At 41.8% G+C, this 19,218-nt stretch overlaps 1 protein-coding gene across 2 annotated transcripts in view; it reads left to right on the top strand.

The window, feature by feature from the left end:
- Positions 1-18,650, top strand: part of ABCD2 (ATP binding cassette subfamily D member 2) — a 949,133-nt gene extending 930,483 nt beyond the window's left edge. For both annotated transcript variants that reach the window (XM_044066760.1, XM_044066761.1), the window contains exon 10: positions 17,009-18,650. In XM_044066760.1, the coding sequence (XP_043922695.1) occupies positions 17,009-17,219 (211 nt within the window). In that variant the 3' untranslated portion in view covers positions 17,220-18,650. The remainder of the gene's footprint in view (positions 1-17,008) is intronic.
- Positions 18,651-19,218: the final 568 nt, after the last annotated feature.

The following is a 19,218-nucleotide window of genomic DNA, read 5'->3' on the forward strand; positions in this document are numbered from 1 at the left end:
CAATAGGCCTTTGACCAATAGTTTTGGTGTAGGCTGTCCTCTCCTGCCACAGGAGTTTGGACCACTAATCCTCCTGATTGCCCTGTTGGGGTTTTTGCTCTTATCTTTTTTCCTTTTTGCTGTTAGTTGTGGGGTTTCATGTCATCCAGAAAGGGTAAATGCCAGTACGGGAGACAGATTCCCCATAAAGACCATCACAGGCAGTGCTTATTTTGTCTCGATGCTTCCAATGATCATACATCCTGTTTCATTTGTCAGGCTTTCATTCCAATGACTCTCCATTGTCAGCTTTCCTCTTTGGCCTTGTGTTTAGAGAACCAACATCTTAAGCTTTTAGTGAAAGACACAATGAAAGGAACTTCCTGTTCTGAGGATTAGCCGTCTGTGAAGAAGACCAAAAAGTCTCGCTCTGATTCTTCTGCTATACTGCCTCCATCAGACATCTCTCCTGAGACTAGTGTAAGCCCAGAGGATTGCCCAACTCTTCTGTTAGATTCCTCTGCCATGACTCCTTAGGAGGCCTTCATGGATCTAACCTTACGCACGTCACTTGGAGGACTCGCAGACACCCGCTTCAGATATTCAGGGGTAACCACAGCTGACTATTACAGAAGGGCCTAGGGGTGTTCCTCAGATTCTGGTTAAAGAGGAAGTTCTGACTACGATTGTGGAATGTCATCCACCATTTGAACCCTCTAAGCTTTACAGGTCAGACATCCTTTTGAAAAAGAAACAAAAAAGATAGCATGTTTTTCCTACTCCTAAGGACTGTCAGAGTGAATGGCAGAATTTCACTCAGGGTTTGTTTAATGCCGTGTTGGCCTTGAAACCTCTTCAAGGAGTTTCTGTTCCTGCACGACTTTGGTTCTCAACTCCTCTTAAAAGGCCTAGGGAACAGGATTTCTCTGATGAAGAGGTGGATTCAGATGAGGAATCTATTGCTTATTTATCGCAGATTCCTTCTCCTTTAGACTGTGGTTCTGAGGAAGAGGAGCCTACTAGTCCTGACACCCCTTTTGAGGGCATTTCCTTCAGGGACACAATTTCCAGAATGATGGAATTTTTTAAATGGGACTTAAAGCGTGCCTGCAGATTACAAATTTCTTTATAGATGTCCTTCAGCTGACCCCTCTGTGGTGTCTCTGGTATCTGACAAGCCATCTCAGTTACTGCCTTCTGCAAAGGTTTTTCCTTATGGTAAAGACATTAGGACTATGGAAAGGCTAGATGAGAAGGTTTATACCTTTGCTACCTTGGCTTTTAGGGCTGTAAATTACCAGACCCATATGTCTAGATATATTTTGGCTGTTCTTCTCAGGCCTGTCATGTTATTTCTGAACTTTCTGATTCTGAAGGGAAGACTTCTGCTGTCTCCTCGTTGTAGACGTCTTCTCAGGTGGCTTGCCATTCTATTAAGTGCAGTCATGATACAGCAGATACTTTTTCCAGAGCTGCTGCTTTTGGTTAAATATTGAGGAGATATTCCTGGCTTTGGCTTCAATCTTTGCCTGATGATATTAAGGCTAAGTTGATGGATGCTCCTCTGGATAGCAAACACTTATTTAGTGCAGATGATGCTGATTTGTTTAGGTCTCTTCAGGATAAGGGCAAGGCTTTGCAGCATCTTAAACATGTTTTTGTTTCTCCTTTGCCTAAGTTTCAAAGAAATTATCTTAATAAGTTGGTCTTTATTCATAGGCAGTCTCCCCCTCCTCCCAAGGGTAAGAAGGGGGTAAAAGGGCTCCTCCTGCCAAACCTAACCAGACTCCTGTGACCTAGAAATCTTATTTTCATGACAAAACAGGTGCTGTCTGACTATCCTGTTCTTCTCAGATACATTCCTGTTTCTGTTTGTCTTTCCCTATCTCTTCCAGTTTGTTTAAGGATTACTCAGGATTCCTGTATTTTTCCATCATCTGTCTACAGTATTACATGGTGTGGAAATCTCTTCCTCCTTTCAGGGGCATTCCACAGCCTCCTCAGGAACAGTTGGCTTTCTTTCCAGAGGTACTTCGGGATCTTTTGACTCGGGGAACTATTCAGGAAGTTCCATTTTCCCAAAGGGGGAAGGGTTTTACTCCAAAATGTTTTTGGTTCCCAGGAAAGACAGCACTTGGAGACGTATTCTAGACCTCTCTCATTTGAATACCTTTCTGAAGGTCCCTTCCTTGTGGATGTTGTCCCTTTAAACTTTGTTCCCTCTGCTGCTTCCTCAGACTTTTCTAGTGTCTTTGGACCTCAAGGATACTTATTTTCACATTCCTATTCCTCCCCTTTTCAGGAAGTTTTTATGTTTCTCTGTTGCTTCTTTGCATTTTCTGCTCTGTGCTTTGCCCTCTGTCCTTTTTACTGTCCCAAGGGTATTCACCAAATGCATTACTCCAGTGATTGCTTTTTACAGGCTAAGAGGGGTACATGCTTTTCCATACTTAGATGATCTCCTGCTTCAGGCATCCTCTCCAGAGATTCTACTGTAGCATCTTCACTTTGCCATTTCCATTCTGCAAAGCCTGGGGTTCACTGTAAATTTTCAAAAGTCCTTTCTGACTCCTTCACAGGATCATATATTTGTGGGGTGCGGGAACTAGACTGTTCCAATGCTGGCATCCCTGCCTCCTCCCAAGGCCTTTACTCTCATTTCTTTCTTTCTTTCTTTCTTTCTTTCTTTCAGTCCTATCTTCCTCTGGCCTTTAGCACAGCAAGGGAGTTTGTGAGAGCTCTAGATTTTATGGCCTCCACCATTTCTGTGCATCCTTTTGACAAACTCCACATGAGAAAACTTCAGTGGTTTCTGTTGTCAGTTTGGCTTTAGCATTCTCATCCCCTGGACTTCTTAGTTCCTCTTCTTCCATGCATCAAGCTGAAATTTCAGCGGTGTATGCAGCAGTTGACTCTTAATTCAGGACTGCCTTTTCAACACCTTCTTCCCTCTCAGGACCTGTTCACAGACACTTCAGAAGTGGGATGGGGAGGATCCTTTGGCTCTCTAAAGATATAGGGTCCTTGATCGCCTCAACAAAGGAAAGACCACATCAGTATAAAGGAGATGAGAGCTCTTCACCCTGATTTTCACCCTCTATTTTCCCCAGGGCCTATCAAGGTGTTTACGGACAATACCACAGTGATGTGGTATGTCAACAAACAAGGGAGGACGAGATTTAACCTCCTTTGCTAGTTGACTTTTTTAGTGTGGGAACTTGCTTTCCAGTACTGTGCGACTCCTCAAGCAGTTTGTATTCCCTCAGGTCAGAACATTGTGGCAGACTCTCTGAGTAGGTCCATAACACAATCCCACAAGTGGATACTTCACAGGTATGTGTATCTGGACATTGTCCACCAGTAAGGTACTCATCAAGTAGATCTATTTGCCTCCCCACTGAACAAACACCTTTCTCTATTTTTTGTCAGAGTTCCAGGTCCTCTGGTCTGGAAGATGGACACCCTGTCTTTTTTCTTATAAGGGGATGCTTCTTTATGCCTTTCTTCCCCTTCCCATTATTCCAAATGTCCTGTTCAAAATACAACAGGATGTTCCCAAACTCTTGCTGGTCACTCCCTCTTGGCCCAGACAGCATTGCTTTTCTCTTCTTCTGCATGTAGCCAAGGGCAATCATCACAATTTACCTCACAGGGTTGATCTATACACAAAAGACAAGGGATCTGTCATCCATCCTCATCTAGCCACTCTTCAGCTGACACTGTGAATGATAGGACTTTGATTCCATACAGAAACTTTTTTTCTGTGGACGTGCTTAGGGTCCTAAGGTGTACAAGACAGTGATGTGACCAGTTCTACTGTATGGTACAGAAACTTGGGCAGTAAATGCAGAACAGCTGAAGAAGCTTGAGGTGATGGAAATGAAGTGCCTGAGAAAGGTAATAGGATGCACACTGTGAGACGATGAAGAAATGAGGACACAAGAGCAGAAACCAAAGTAGCACCAATTGCCGAAAAGATCAAAGAGAACAGATTACTGTGGTTTGGGCACATGTGTAGAAAAGCAGAAGACAGTCTGGTGAGGAAGATTTGGGGCAGATGGGAAAAAGGTAAGATGAAGCAAGGAAGTCCAGCAAAGAGGTGTACGGATTCTGTTTAAGAAGATCTGTGACAGTCAGGCATGAGTGTTGAAGAAGGCAGGAGTGTGGCACCGAATTGAGAGAGTTGGCTACAAGTAACACGATACCCCAACCCCATGTAGAAAAATGGGAAAAAGGGGGGTGTTGTTGATGAAGATGATGACAATGATGTGCTTAGGGTCCTGCAGGAGGCTAGGAAGCCCAGAACGTATCCAAATGGAAGAAGTTTTCTGTCTGGTGTCTTTCACGTAACCTGGATCCACTTTTTGTGGATGTTCCATTGGTTCTATCGTATCTGTGTAAATTACTTAATGCTGGGTTGGCTTTCTGTGGACGTTCCTTTGGTTCTATCTTATCTGTGGGAATTGCTCAATGCTGGGTTGGCTTATTTGTCTGTTAAGGCCCACTTATCAGCTATCTCTACGTGTCTGCCTTTATTACTTGCTTTAGCTTCTAGATTTGAGGCTAAACAGTTTATTAAAGGCATCTGTCATATTAGACCTCCCAGGGAGTCTGCCCCTCCTCCCTGGGATCTTAATTTTGTTTTAGAAAAATTGAACCAGGCTCCTTTTCAGCCTGCAGCCTTGGCTTTCTTATAGCATTGTTCTTGGAAGACTGTACTTTTGTTAGCCCTTACTTATGCCATACAGGTGTCTGAGTTTCAAGCCCGTATGGTTTATAGGTTCATAGGTTGGTACTAAGCTATCAGCTCTAAGGCCTATGCAAGCCTAGCCATAACAATTCCCTGGATATTTCTTCCCACAATATTTACTTCTCTGGGCCCCTGTCTAGCAGTACGACTGACATGATCCCCAGGGTGAATTTCCTATCTCCCATCCGATCATCAAGGTTCCTTTTGAAGAGGGCAGTGAGGCACTCTGCTTGACATGTATGGGCAGTGTATTCCAGAGTATGGGGAGTCTCTGGGTCAGGAACCTATCCCTCCAGCATGTTTTGTTCATTGTGATGATAAGGTTTAGATCCCTGGAGCGTGTGGCTCTGAGGGATTGGGATTTCTTTAAGTGGAGCATGTCCAACAGCTCAGGGTATGACATGGCCTTGTATGTTAAGCAGAGATCGCCTCTGAGTAGACGATATGCCACAGAGTATAGCTGGAGTTTTTTTAGACGGTCAGCATATGGCATCTGCTTTAGGCCTGTGATTCTTTTAGTGAGGTATTTCTGTGGCCTTTCCAGCTGTTGCAGATGTCTTGTGAGGTAAATACCAAATGGGGTATTATACTCTATACTAGGTCTAATGAAGGATGAGTACAGTGGGGCAATGACCTCCTTTTTTCTGGATGAAAAGTCCTTAGTAATGAGGTGTGCCACATAGAAGGATTTCCTGAGTGTTGTTGCGATGTGGTTATCAAAAGTGAGACCACTGTCCACCTGTGTCCCTAAGTCTCTCATCACACTTTCGATGTTTAGTGTCCTGCCACCTATGTGGTAATTCATGGGTACATGTTTTTTTCCAAAGGGGATAACTATACATTTCTTGGCATTAAGCTTGAGCCCATGGCTCTGGCACCAGGCATCTGTTTCTGTAAGGCCCTTTTGTAGAATATCCACATCATTTGCAAATTCAATAATGGCTCCCAGTTTGCAGTCATCTGCAAACTTTGTTAGCCAGAGTCCCTTAGTGTTGGCCTGTACTTCAGAGAAGTAGATGCCAAACAAGAGTGGTCCCAGGACTGAACCCTGAGATACTCCACTTGTCACTTGTTTGGAGCTGGACTTGGAGTCGGCTACTTTTACAGTCTGGGTTCTGTCAGTAAGCCAGTTGGCAACCCATCGAGTGATGCAGGGATTTATGCCCAGCTTAATAAGTTTATCTATGATTCCAGAGTGGGGGATGGTGCAGAAGGCCTTGGCGAGGTCCAGATAGGCTGTGTGGACTGCCTTACCCTCATCCACAGCTCTGGAGACTGATTCAAAGAAGTCAATCAGATTCAGGAGACAAGATCGGCCCTTCACAAACCCAAACTGGGTGGGGTCCAGTGTTTGAAGGTTGCCAATGTCTTTGTTTATAAGTTCCATGATAATGCGTTCCATGCCCTTGCATGTCAGGCTTGTCAGACTGATGGGACGGTAGTTCCCGGGATCCAAGGCAGATCCTCCCTTGTGGAGCGGGATAACTGTAGCTGTGCGCCACTCAGTTGGCACAAAGCCTGAGGTGAGGCTATGATTAAACATGACACGTAGGTGAGGTGCCAGTTCATTTTGTAGTTCATGTAGTACACAGCCTGGGATGTCATCTGGTCCCTTGGATGCTGTAATCTTAGCTTTGGAGAGTGTGGTTTCTACCTGTGAGGCCGTGATTATCGGAATTTGGCAATCTTTTGGTGTTGAGATGGGCCCTTTAGGGGGTGAGAGGGGGGTGAAGTTGGTAGTAAATCGATCTGCCAGGATATTGGCAATATCCTTGGGATCAGTATATTTAATGCCATTATGTTGTAGCTCAGAGCAGATCTAAGCATTGCCATTTAGATTCTTGACATAACTACAGAATGCCTTGTGGTTGTCTTTGGAATCTTTGGCAATTTTATTTTCGTAACTAGATCTGAGGATTTTATGAGGGATCTCAACTTCTTACTGAGGCTGGTGAGGGAGTTTTTTGCATCCTGGGATTTTCCTCTTTTCTGCAACAGTTTCTTCCTTCTGTTGTATAGTTTGTTTATAGCAGGGGGACCACCAGATTGGCTTCCTTTTTTTGGAGAAGAGCATCTTGGTTCTATTTGGGATGGCACGATTTATGCGCGAGTGGATGTGCTCGTACAGTGCCTTAGTGTAGGATTCTGCAGTCGAACTTCCAGATCCCATCTGCGTGGATGTTGTGAAGTTTGTCACTTCTGACTTCAGTAGCATGAAGTTGGCTTTGGAGAAGTTTTTTAAGGAGGTTTCCTTACTGGGGGTGCTGGGGGTGCGATGTGGATGTCAAGGGTGATTTGCTTATGGTCAGACCTAACCAATGAGGGGGTGACCACTGGTGTGGAGCATCTATCTCCCATGTTGGTAATGACCAGGTCTAGGATATTGGATCCCCTGGTGGGACAATAGATTAGTTGATCCAGGGTATTGGAATTTATGAATTCCAAGAACTGTTAGGAAAAGGAGTTGGTACCCGAGTAGTTTTCCCAGTTAATGGCAGGGTAGTTTAAATCACCCAGTATTAGGGTGTTTGGTTGTATCTTAATATTTTCCAGTATGTTTAGAAAGGTGTAGTGAGAATCTTGAGACATGGTGGGGGATCTGTAGCAAGTTACAATTTGGATTGCAGTCTTACCTAGTGTTAGCTGCACCTGGAGAATTTCAGATGCATTGTGTTGGGCAACTAGCCTGGAGGTGTGAATATCCTTGGTGAATATGGACACTCCTCCACCTTTAGTGTTTCGGTCTTGGTTTTGTGGCCGAAAAGTGTGGTAAGAATTGTAGCCTGGTATTGTAGGGGTGCTCTCTGGAGCCTTGAACCAGGTCTCAGTTACTGCACAGATATCGATGTTCTCCATTTTTAGGAGTGCCTCGAGAGAGTGCATTTTGAGGTTTAGACTTCTAGCATTGAGTAGCATTACCTTCAGATTTTGCGTGCTTGTATCTGTTACGGTGGTGGTTTTATCCTTTGAACCTTGCCTAAAAAAGGCACTATACGGGTGGCAAGAGCTTTAGCCAGTAACCTGAATCCCAGGGGTGACAGGTCCAGACCATCTCTGTCAAAGCATCATGGTTTGTCGATCATGTCTTCCCAGGCAGACAAATACTGGATCCCCTTTGAATGACACCAGAAGCTTAGCCAATTGTTGAAGTCAATCATTTTGTCCTTATAGTGTGGTATCATTCTGGGCGAAGGCAGGATGCTGCTCAGGGCTAGGGTCATACCTGCCTGGGTCACATGATCCAAGAGCTCTTCCATGTCTCTTTTCATGTAGTCCAGGGAGGTACGTCTCAAGTCATTCACTCCAGCATGGACAATGACAGAGTCATATTTGTACTTGTTGTGGAGTGACTTGAGTGCATGGGTTCTGTGGTGGATCCTGGCACCCGACAGGCAGCTGACTGTAATTTTCTCCTTGTTCAGCCTGGTGAGTGGGACATCAGTGTGCCTGACTATGGAGTCACCTATGACTAAAGTGTTGGGTACATTGTCTTGCCTTAGGGGTTGTTGTTGGGTGGCACACTGGTGTTGTGAGCTATGTATCACTTTGGTTGTGACTGGTGTTTGTTTGCGTTTTGGCTTCGGAGGTCCTTGTTGCTTGGGCAGGTTAATGTTAAGTTCCTCCACATATGTGGGTTTAGTGTTGCTATGTGTGGGTGTTGATGGTGTGGGTTTTGAAGGGCTATGAGTTGCTTGAGGTGTAATGCAGGTGTTAACCTTCTCCTCTTGATTGTCTAGCACAATCTTGGCCGGAGAGAGCTTTGCTTCCAGTTTGGCTATGTAAGTGCATCTCTCGCAGGTTGTAGTGTTGGGTGGTAGTAGGAGAGGATTGTATGTGTACATGAGGCAGTTGTCGCATTGCCCCAGTATGTCCAGATTGACCAGGTGGACAGGAGAAATCACCAGAATATTACCCTTGGACATGCCTGTTTAGGTGTTTTTTGTAAAGTTTATTTTTTGTAAAGTTTAAGAGCTGTTTTCCCTTACCTTTGCAAGGTACTTTGCAATTATAGGCTGTTTAGTGCCTATGATTAATTTCTCCTTATTGACAAGGAGATCTGAGTGCTTGTATCAGTTACAGGCTTCCTAGTTCTTTCCAGCAGGTTCCAGAGCAAGTGCTAGTCACAGGGGTTCAGATTTTAGTGCTTCTACTGAGAAACCAGCTAGCTTTAAGGGAAAATTTGAAGAACAGACTTTCTGGCACCTGGAATAGTTTAACTGTAGCGTTGTAGTGCTGCACGATGTGAAAAATGTGCAAACACACGTGTTTTTAAGCCAGAAAGTTGAAAGGGATAGAAATCAGCTGAAAAAGGCTAATAAAATTACAATTTCAGAGCTGGAAACCACTCCTCTAGCATTAGATAGGCAGTACAATGCTCACCAGTCCCATTGGTAGGCAGTAGGACTTCCCTCTACCACAGCATGGTCTGGATAGCTCTGAGCACAGAAAATAAAGTCCTGAGACAAGCAAAGCTGTGTGTGTAGTCCTAAACAGTAAATGCAATTAAAACTCTACAAAATTAGCAATTTAAAACTTTTTAAATGAAGCAAGGCAAGTGCACAACTGAAAAATGATTTAAGAGGCAGTAACACAGCAGAATAAGTAGCTAGTCTGCATATACAGAGAAGTCTATATATACAGAAAAGCAGCTAAAACATACAAACACTTCAGATGCAGTGCATCCCAGAGCACTTGAGTTGTAGCAATATTAAGGCAATTACAGTTATAATAAATGCTCTAAAATATACTCTATATTTCCAAAATGTTTGAGAAGCACAGTCAGAACACAAGGAGATTCAGGCAAAAAAATTTTTTTTTTTTTGAAAGGGAAAAAGGAGAAATGGAAGGCCTTATCAAATGTTCTCTCTGTATTAGGTAGAATGAGCTAATGACACTAGACTGAGAGGAGTGTCCCAGATCAGATTTACAGTAGGGGCGGGCAACGCAGACACAGTAAGCACTACAGAAATCCACAAAATGAAAGTTATTAAACAGATAAAGATTTGTAAAGCTACAGAATGCTTTTAACTGCAAACAAATCAGTTACCCGTGCAGATTATTTAATATCAATAAAATACACTCAAAAACTAAGCAGCTAGCAATAAAAGTGCTATATATAAATTGCTAGAAACAATAATCAGTATAAATAATCGAAAAAACAGGATACTTATATATCTCAGCTGAGTTGTAGTCAACACCTCTCATCCACTCTGCTCAGTATGCATAGGTAGGTACTAGGCTATTGGCCTTAGGGCCTATATAAGCCTAGCCAAAAAAGGTACTCTGGCTTTTGCCACCCAAGAAAATGATTTTCCTGTATCCCTGTTGAGCAGAGCTGCAGATGTGATCCCCGGGGTGAATTTCCTATTTCCCATCCAATCATCAAGATTTTTCTTGAAGAGTGCTGATGAGGAGCTTTGTTTGATATAGATAGGTAGTTTGTTTCAGAGTATGGAAAGTCTCTGGGACAGGAATCTATCCCTCCAGCATGTTCTGTTTATTGTGGTGACAAGGTTTAGGTCCCTAGAGCGTGTAGCTTGGAGGGATTGGGAGTTCTTTAAGTGGAGCATGTCCAACAGCTCTGGGTTTGACATAGCTTCGTATGTTAGGCAGAGATCGCCTCTTAATAGGCGATATGCAACGGAGTAAAGCTGGAGTGTTTTGAGACGGTCTGCGTAGGGCATCTGTTTGAGGCCAGTAATCCTCTTTGTGAGGTATTTCTGCGGCCTTTCCAGTTGTTGTAAATGTCTTGTGAGGTGCATACCAAAAGGGATGTTGTACTCTATAATGGGTCTAATGAGTGACGAGTAGAGGAGAACAATGACCTCTTTTTTCCTGGATGAGAAACCTTTTGTGATGAGGTGTGCCATGTAGAAGGATTTCCTGACTACCGTGGTGATGTGATTATCGAAGAAGAGACTATTGTACACCTGTGTCCCAAGGTCTGTTATCACACTTTCGGTGTTAAGTAGACTACCACCTATGTGGTAGCTCATGGGTACAGAGTTTTTACCAAAGGGGATGACAGTGCACTTTTTGGCATTGAGCTTGAGGCCATGGCTTTGACACCAGGCATCTGTCTCAGTGAGGCCCTTTTGTAGGATGTCCACATCGTTAGGAGTTTCGATTATGGCTCTTAGTTTGCAGTCATCTGCGAACTTCATTAGCCAAAGACCTTTTGTGTTAGCCTGTACTTCAGAAAAGTAGAAACCAAACAGGAGAGGACCCAGGACTGAACCTTGTGGTACTCCACTTGTCACTGGTCTGAAGTCGGATTTGGAGTCTGCTATTTTCACAGTGTGGGTTCTATCAGTGAGCCAGTTGGCAACCCATCTTGTGACATAGGGATTTATACCTAGTTTAATGAATTTATCTATAATTCCAGAGTGGGGGATGGTGTCAAAAGGCTTGGCAAGATCTAGATAGGCTGTGTGAACCACCTTACCCTAGTCTACAGCTTTGTTGACTGCTTCAAAGAAGTCTGTCAGGTTTAGGAGACGTGATCTGCCTTTTACAAACCTGAACTGGGTGGGGTCCAAAGTATGGAGAATACCAATATCTTTGTTTATAAGTTCCATGATGATACGTTCCATGGCCTTGCAGACCAGGCTCGTTAGTCTAATGGGGCAGTAGTTTCTGGGGTCCGTGGTGGCTCCCCCTTTATGGAGTGGGATAACCATTGCTGTGCGCCATTCAGTGGGCATAAAGCTTGAGGTGATGCTATGATTGAACATGGTGCTTAGTTGGGGTGCCAGTTCATTCTGCAGTTTGTGTAGAACGCAGCCTGGGATCTTGTCAGGTCCCATGGATGCTGTGTTCTTGGCTTTGGAGAGTGTGGTTTTTACCTGTGCAGCCATGATTACAGGAATTTTGCATTCTTCCATTATAGATATAGAGATGGACCCTTTAGGGGGTGAGAGGGGGGTAAAGTTAGCACTGAACCTATTTGCCAGGATGTTGGCAATATCAGTTGGTTATGTATATTTAGTGCCATTGTGCTGTAACTCAGAGCAGATCTGAGTGTTGCCATTAAGATTCTTGACATAGCTATAGAATGCTTTGTGGTTGTCTTTAGAATTAGTGGTGATTTTGTTTTTGTAACTAGCTTTGGAGGATTTTATGAAGGATCACAGCTTCTTACTGAGGCTGACCAGAGAGTTCTGCCAATCATGGGATTTTACTCTTTTTTGCAACAGTTTCTTTCTTCTGTTGTAGAGTTTGTTTATGGCAAGTGACCACCAGATTGGTTTCCTTTTTTGGAGGATAGCATCTTGGTTCTGTTAGGGATAGCATGATCCATGCACTCATGTAAGTGCTTATAAAGTGCATTTGTGTAGGATTCAGCAGTCGTACCTCTATTGTCCATCTGCATGGGTGTCGTGAAGTTTGCTACTTCTGTCTTAAGAAGTGTGAAGTTGGCTTTGGAGAAATTTTTTCTGGTGGTTTCCCTAAAGGGGGGCGGGATGTGGATGTCTAGGGTGATTAGCTTGTGGTCAGATCTGACCAACGAGGAATTGACCTCTGGTGTGGAACACCAGTTGCCTATGTTGGTAATGACCAGGTCTAGGATGTTGCTGCCCCTGGTGGGAGTGTGGATAAGTTGATCCAAGGCATTAGAATTTATGAATTCCAGAAAACATTGAGCAAAAGGCTTGTCCTTCTTGTTTAGTTTTCTATAAGGACAGGGTGTCCCTTCATACTAATCCTTCTTTTATGCCCAGTGTAGTGAATGAGTTGCCTCTTAACCAGTCTTTTCATTTGCCCACTTTTTTTCCTTCTCTACAATCTGCTAGTGAGAGTGTGCTACACACCTTGGATGTGCATAAACAACTCAGATTTTATTTGGATAAGACTAAGACTTTTTGTAAATCTGATCAGCTCTTTGTTTCCTTTCATCCTAGATCCTTAGATTTGGCTGTTTTCAAGCAAACTATTTCTTCTTGGATTACTAAGGCCATTTCTTTCATGGCAAGAGCCTTTCTTCTTCTGTTAAGACTCATTCTGTTAGGGCCATGGCTTCTTCTGGTGTTTTTTTCAAGGGTTTGGATGCTAACTCTATATTTGGGGCAGCTACCTAGTCTTCTGTGCGTGCATTTACCAAGCACCATCATTTGGATGTGATTTCCAGAGCTAGAGCTAGCTTTGCTAGGGCCGTTCTCCATGGTTTCCTGAGAGCTCTGTTGGTCCATCCTCCTCCCTTTCTTCTTCCTGAGCTTTTGCACACTACCTATTGTAAGGAATACTGCAACAGTGAATGGGAAGGACATAGTACAGTTGTGTAAGATCTTGCCATAGTGGTAGATGTCCTTCTCTTCACAGTTGCAGTATTGACTCCCTCCCTCCTTTCCTCTGGTTCTTTTCTCTTCTGGATGTACTGGTTACCTCTTTTTTCCTTGCACTGGCATTCCTACTGGGGATCTCAGTTCTTTGGATGGTACATACGGACGTCACGTTTATGCTCTACATGATACGCAGGGAGCATACATGGGATGTACGGCATACCTTAAAGCAACCTAAAGGCTTTGGTGTACTGGCTGGAAGTTGGGCCACCCTTGGTAGGGGATTCCTATTGTAAAGAATACTGCAACAGTGAAGAGAAGAACATCTACCATTACAGTAGTATCATACACAACTGTACTTTCATGAAGTTCATTTGATGAAAAGCTCTCAAATGTCATATTTCTAACCAATTTTCATTATAAAAATCACATTTTATTTGTAAATCAGATAAAAATCATTTTGAATTCTTGAATTTGTCTACTGATGGCAAACATTTTAGCCTCTGGGTCCAACTTTGTACAGAGAACTGTAGTCTGGTGCAATAGAGAAAACTTAACCTTCCTTTGCTGTAGGATCCTCTGAATCTTTCCAGAAGCTTTACATTTCTGATGTGCCCCTCACAAGTCATTGTTATTGATTTAGGTGGAATTCAACTGAAACTGAATCATTTCCATGCTGCTCTTAGTATCTGTTACTTCTCTTATAAATTCAAATATCTTTCTACTGCCAGTTGGGGCTGGACAGCTGGAGCTGTTGATGGGAGAGCAGTAGCATCTAGTGTCACCTTTCAATAGTTTTTTTTTTTTTTTTTTACATTTTGGACTTCCTGACACCTCAGACAGCACCATGGGAAGCTAAGTATGCTTCTCCTGTCTACTTTTTCAGGTAAACCAAAAATTCAGCTATTAGTTCTTGCATGCCTGATTCTCGTGCTCATCAGTGCAGGCTGCTGAAGTTGGGTTCTGCATTAATAGAAACTCTACCCGATTCTCATCCATTTGCAATCTGCTGTCTGTGTCAACTGCCACTTCCAGTTCATTTATTTTACAATCTAAATCAGCCATAGCTGTTTTGAAATTAACATATTTCTTTTCAGATGAGGTTTGCAGGGAAATTGTGAACAGGTGGAGTTCATCTTATTCCCCATTGATAATACAGTTTTTGTTGAGATTAAGAATGCAGTCTTCACAGGTCCCGACAGTAATTCTCTCTAAACATCCTGTGCCACTTGCATTAAGGCTTAGATTTTCCTACTACCTTGCTTGGTGGCCTTACACTTGATGATTCCTCTCTGGTATGACATGAGAGAGTAAAAGCCAATAGCATCATTTGAATTTCTTATTTTGTAGATGGGAATTCTTTTTTTTTTTTTTTTTTCAATTAAAGCTTTAACAATTCCAACATAACAAGAGAGATGGTGAGGGAAGACTTGGAAATGAGGAATAAAAATAAACCTCATGCAGTACAATATATCATTAGATAATGAAACAAATTATACACAACAGTCCTGTGTAATCAGAGAAGTTTGCACTTTTAATTGAGTAATGTTGTTGAATGGCAAGGATTAGCAGTCTCTCAGTCAGTGCATGCCAGGAACACCAAAAACACCCTTAATGTTAGATAATTTTAAATGAATTAAACAGAAACTGGCATTGTATACTGCAGTATCATTGGCAAGTACAACTAAGGAAAATGGCACTGAACCTGAAAATAAATATGTTAATATAAACAAAAGAAATGACAAAGTACTTTGAGATGTGAAATCCCAGGGTTAATTGTAAATGGAATAAAGGACTTTGTTGGACTCATAACATGAATATGGTCAGACAGTTATAAATGACACCATTTTAAAGCATTGTTATTCAAAGAACTAGGAATTCTAAGAATTCATAAAAATGCATTAAAAGTATATATAAGGGGATGAATTTTTCCAGTTTATTGCATTAATTTTCCTGGATACTACTGAAATAACCATATGGTAATTTTGAGACTCATCAGTTGATGTGTCTTTTGGCTTTTCCCAGTTAGGGGTCACCACAGCGGAACTCTGGTCCACTAATGATTGGCAGTAGATTTTAACGTGCTGGCTTGCCGGGCCTAATGCACAACCTTCAACGAAGGAACGCCCATTCACGCATGTCACCACACAGAAGATGCTCTAACTGAGAATCAAACGGGCAACGGCTAACTGTGAGGCGCCAACGCTACCGCAGCACCACCGCCGCAGTATCTTGAGACTCATCAGTGTGATCCTGAAACTCAGAGTAAATGCAATCCTTGAAACATAGCTGCAAAGTATGAAACTCACTTTTAAACCTATAAAATGATTTTACAGAGAGAGGACTTCTTCACCCCTCCCATGGGGTGGGGGCTACACTTCCTAAACCCCTACTACTTATATGTACTAATTCCAAGATTGCTATACCACAGAGAAGAGAGAATAATTTGAGATACGGAAATTTCTGAATTGGTATATATTTCTCTGTAATCGAACTTATATTCTCACTATTCTGAGAATTGCAGTTATGCTCGTCAGTCATAAAATGGTGTCCCAGACCACTTGTTTAATAGCCAGCTCTCTCACGGAAGAATAAAGCCCAGACTACAGTCTAGGTAACTCAGTTTCAAGGAGTGGCTGTAAGACATAATGGAAAGAGTAGGAAAGATGGACATAACCATTCGGGGGATGGGGGTGTCCCAGCTGGCTTGCTAATGATTCGGGGAAAGCAGAAGCATGCCCATAGCAGTGAGCCATAGGAGGGTGGATATGGACTGTAACCACTCAAACTGATGATGATTGTTGCTGCTGCAGCATGTGAAGGAGTGTGCATGTGTAGGGCAGAGGTGGTGCAGGTCCTCATGTCACCACCAGGGGTGAGGTTAGGGGCCTAATGTGCCTCACTTTCAAGGATGCTGGTGAGGGTACAGGACATCCTCATACCTGCCTGTATGACAGCTTCCCCAGCCCCAGGACAGTTGTTGCCTACATATGGTACTGGGTAAAAGTCCTTTTGTCTGGGGGTCAAATGGGCTGATCTTGAACAAGGAAAGTCTTGATGGTTAGCAGTAAGAGGGCAAAGAAATAGGAAAAAAAGAAAAAAACATCTCAATCAAGAAATACTTCAGTTGTATGTAATTCTTCATCACAGTTTAGCCAGTAATATAATAGGTGGTTTGAGGAGAACATCCTCTATGAAAATCATGCTGTAAGAGACCAATCCAGTATTTTGAAGGTAGGAAGAGAGCTCTGAATGCACTGATTGTTAATATATGACAGTAGGTTTCGCAATTAGCTTGAGATCCCCTCCTTCTCTAATGGGTTAATGACAACCTTTTCCAACCCATACAGAAAACAGTTTCCTACATGGAACAATTATGTACATTTGTAAAACACTGCTTAAAAATATCATTTTCAAAGAAGTTTGGAAAGTACCACTGAGTCAAGTGAGGTGCCAACAGTTGATGAGACTCCCCAACCCCATGTAGAAAAATGTGAGAAAAATGTGAAAAAGGAGGTTGATGATGATAATAATGAGGCAGCACTCCTCATTTTTGCTTCATTTCCACATCTTTGAGTCTAGCATTGTCAGACCTGACTGCACTAAGTGTTCTGTCCAGTGGCCCGTACATCATATTAGCAATGGCACCTCTGTATACACGCACGCACGCGCACACACACACACACACACACACACATACACACACACACTAGTTGATCAAGTATGACAGACATACTTTTGAAGTAAAAGCATGTGAAAAATCACACACACACACACATACACACACACACACACACACACACACACACACACACACACACACTAGTTGATGAAGTATGACAGACATACTTTTGAAGTAAAAGCATGTGAAAAATTCATTTTATTCTAAGTCACACAACATGTACATGAACAGATATCTCCACAGATTCCTCCTCCAGGCATGCTGTCAAAAAGAATGGGCAAAGCTGTGTGATGAACTTTAGTGTTTTTTTTTTAATAGGAAATACCATACACATTTGCTGCAGTTTGATGGAGAAGGAGGATGGCACTTTGAACAGCTGGATACCGCAACTAGACTATCACTAACCGAAGAAAAACAAAGACTGGAGTCTCAGCTTGCAGGTGTTCCTAAAATGCAGAATCGACTTAATGAACTTTGTAAAATCTTAGGAGATGATTCAGTACTTAAAACTATAAAAAGTAAAGACTAATTAATGACATTATTTGAAAAAGAGCATCTTCTGGGAACAACAGCAAGAAAGCCACTTCAGAGTTACAGTATGATTTTTTATACTTGTTTTAAAATAAAGTAATTGTTCTCCAGGAAAAAAAAATCCCAGCATGAACTGAGCCTCCATGCAAGACTGACACAGTGAAACATTCCAGAAAATAATGCAACCATTAATTCAGACTAAATTACCACTAATCTACTGCATAAATAATTACATCAAAAAGTTAATACAGACACACCTTCACTTCTTTCATTTGTATGACATTCTGCAGACACCTTTAAGGATATTTTATATGCTAGTGAACTGATGAAAACACTTTGTTTTATTATATTGAATGTTCTAATATACTTTATGAGTATTTGCTCAGGTTATGTCTGAATTCATGATGTAGTTTAACAGTAATTAAGCAACTGTGACATGTTGATGGGCATATTTTTAATATGAAAAAACAAGTGCATATTGGCAATGTGAGTACTTCAGAACTAACAGAATCTTGTAGAAAATTGAAGCACTTCCTTCAAGCCTGCATGTACACAGAGTGGGAATACGGTTTGAGTCCCATCATATAAAGATTGAAAATTACATGTATAGCATGCATGCTTAACTTGTACAGACTGTAATACTGTATTGCTTAATGCATTTCACATATTTTGTTAAGTGTCTGTAATGAGACCAGATTTTTTCATCTGTTCATTTCACAAGATGTTAACCACACTGCAGTTTACAGAAGATAAACAGGCCAAGACATCTGTGAAAGTATTTACATTTGACACACAAAGGGCTTACATTCTATGTTTTGTGATTGCTTTTATTTTATTTCAATTATTTGAATTCTTCTTTACACCTTCATCTCAGCCTGCCAAGATATACTTAAAATCAAAATCCTATAAAAGCTATTCCAAGTGCGTGCTTAGGGCTTGTGACGGTAGGAAAATAATGAACTATCCTTGTTACAGTATGATTGTGATTTCCATGCATTATTATCAAACTTGACTAGGTGAATATTGCAGTCATACACTAACAATATAAAACATGACCTGCAAGCATCACAAAATACTTTAAAACGTTCCTTACCAAAGTGTGTACTATTAAATGAGCTAGTCTTCAGGTTTTTTTTAGTAAATTTTATTTTACAAAGGACATGTAACACATTTAAAGTTTATGTGAAGAGGACTGTATGAACAGTATGAAATGTTGCTAACTAGATTCCACTTGTTTGAATTGACATCAATGTCCTTTTGGAGATATTATTTGGAAGAAATATTCAGTCAGCTGAAATCTTATAAACTATACTGACGCCAAATCATCCAGCTGAAATTCAGTAATGGTAATACTGTGTTTAATAGTTTAATTTGTTTTAACTCTCACAGTGGTACTCATCCTCAGTAAAATAAAATGTGCTTAATTGGAGACATTCTTTTCCATCTTACTTTAGGTAGGTATTGCCAACATCTTCTGCAAACCTTTACAATTGGATAGAGTGCTGTGTAATTTAACAATTATAAATGACAGTTCACCTCTTGCGCTTTGCTGCTAAGGTGATTCCTTTATATTATTCATTCATTCATTCTCTGATACCCGCTTTATACATTTCAGGATTGCAGGGGAACTGGATGTTATCCCAACATTCACTGGATGATGCAAGGCAGAAAAGCTAATCCTGGATAGGAAGTCAGTCTGTTATAGGATGCACACGTGTGTGGGTGTGTGTGTGTGTGTGTGTGTGTGTGTGTGTGTGTGTGTGTCTATGTCTGTGTGTGAGTGGCAGCAATGGCAACAGCTGCACAACTGTACCACCCTGTGTTATCCTGTAAATAACCAAAAAACACGAACTAGGTCCCAAAAAGCCACAATAGAATGCAAAAAGCACAGCGGTGTCCAATAAACTCTTCCAAGACTCCTCAAACTGGTAAAATCCTTTTATTGAAAAACGAACAACACAATAAGGTGAACAAAAATCAATGCCTCAAGCGCTTTC

Source organism: Protopterus annectens, chromosome 3.part1 (assembly GCF_019279795.1).
Source record: "Protopterus annectens isolate FY-2018-M chromosome 3.part1, PAN1.0, whole genome shotgun sequence".
NCBI classification, from domain to species: Eukaryota; Metazoa; Chordata; order Ceratodontiformes; family Protopteridae; genus Protopterus; species Protopterus annectens.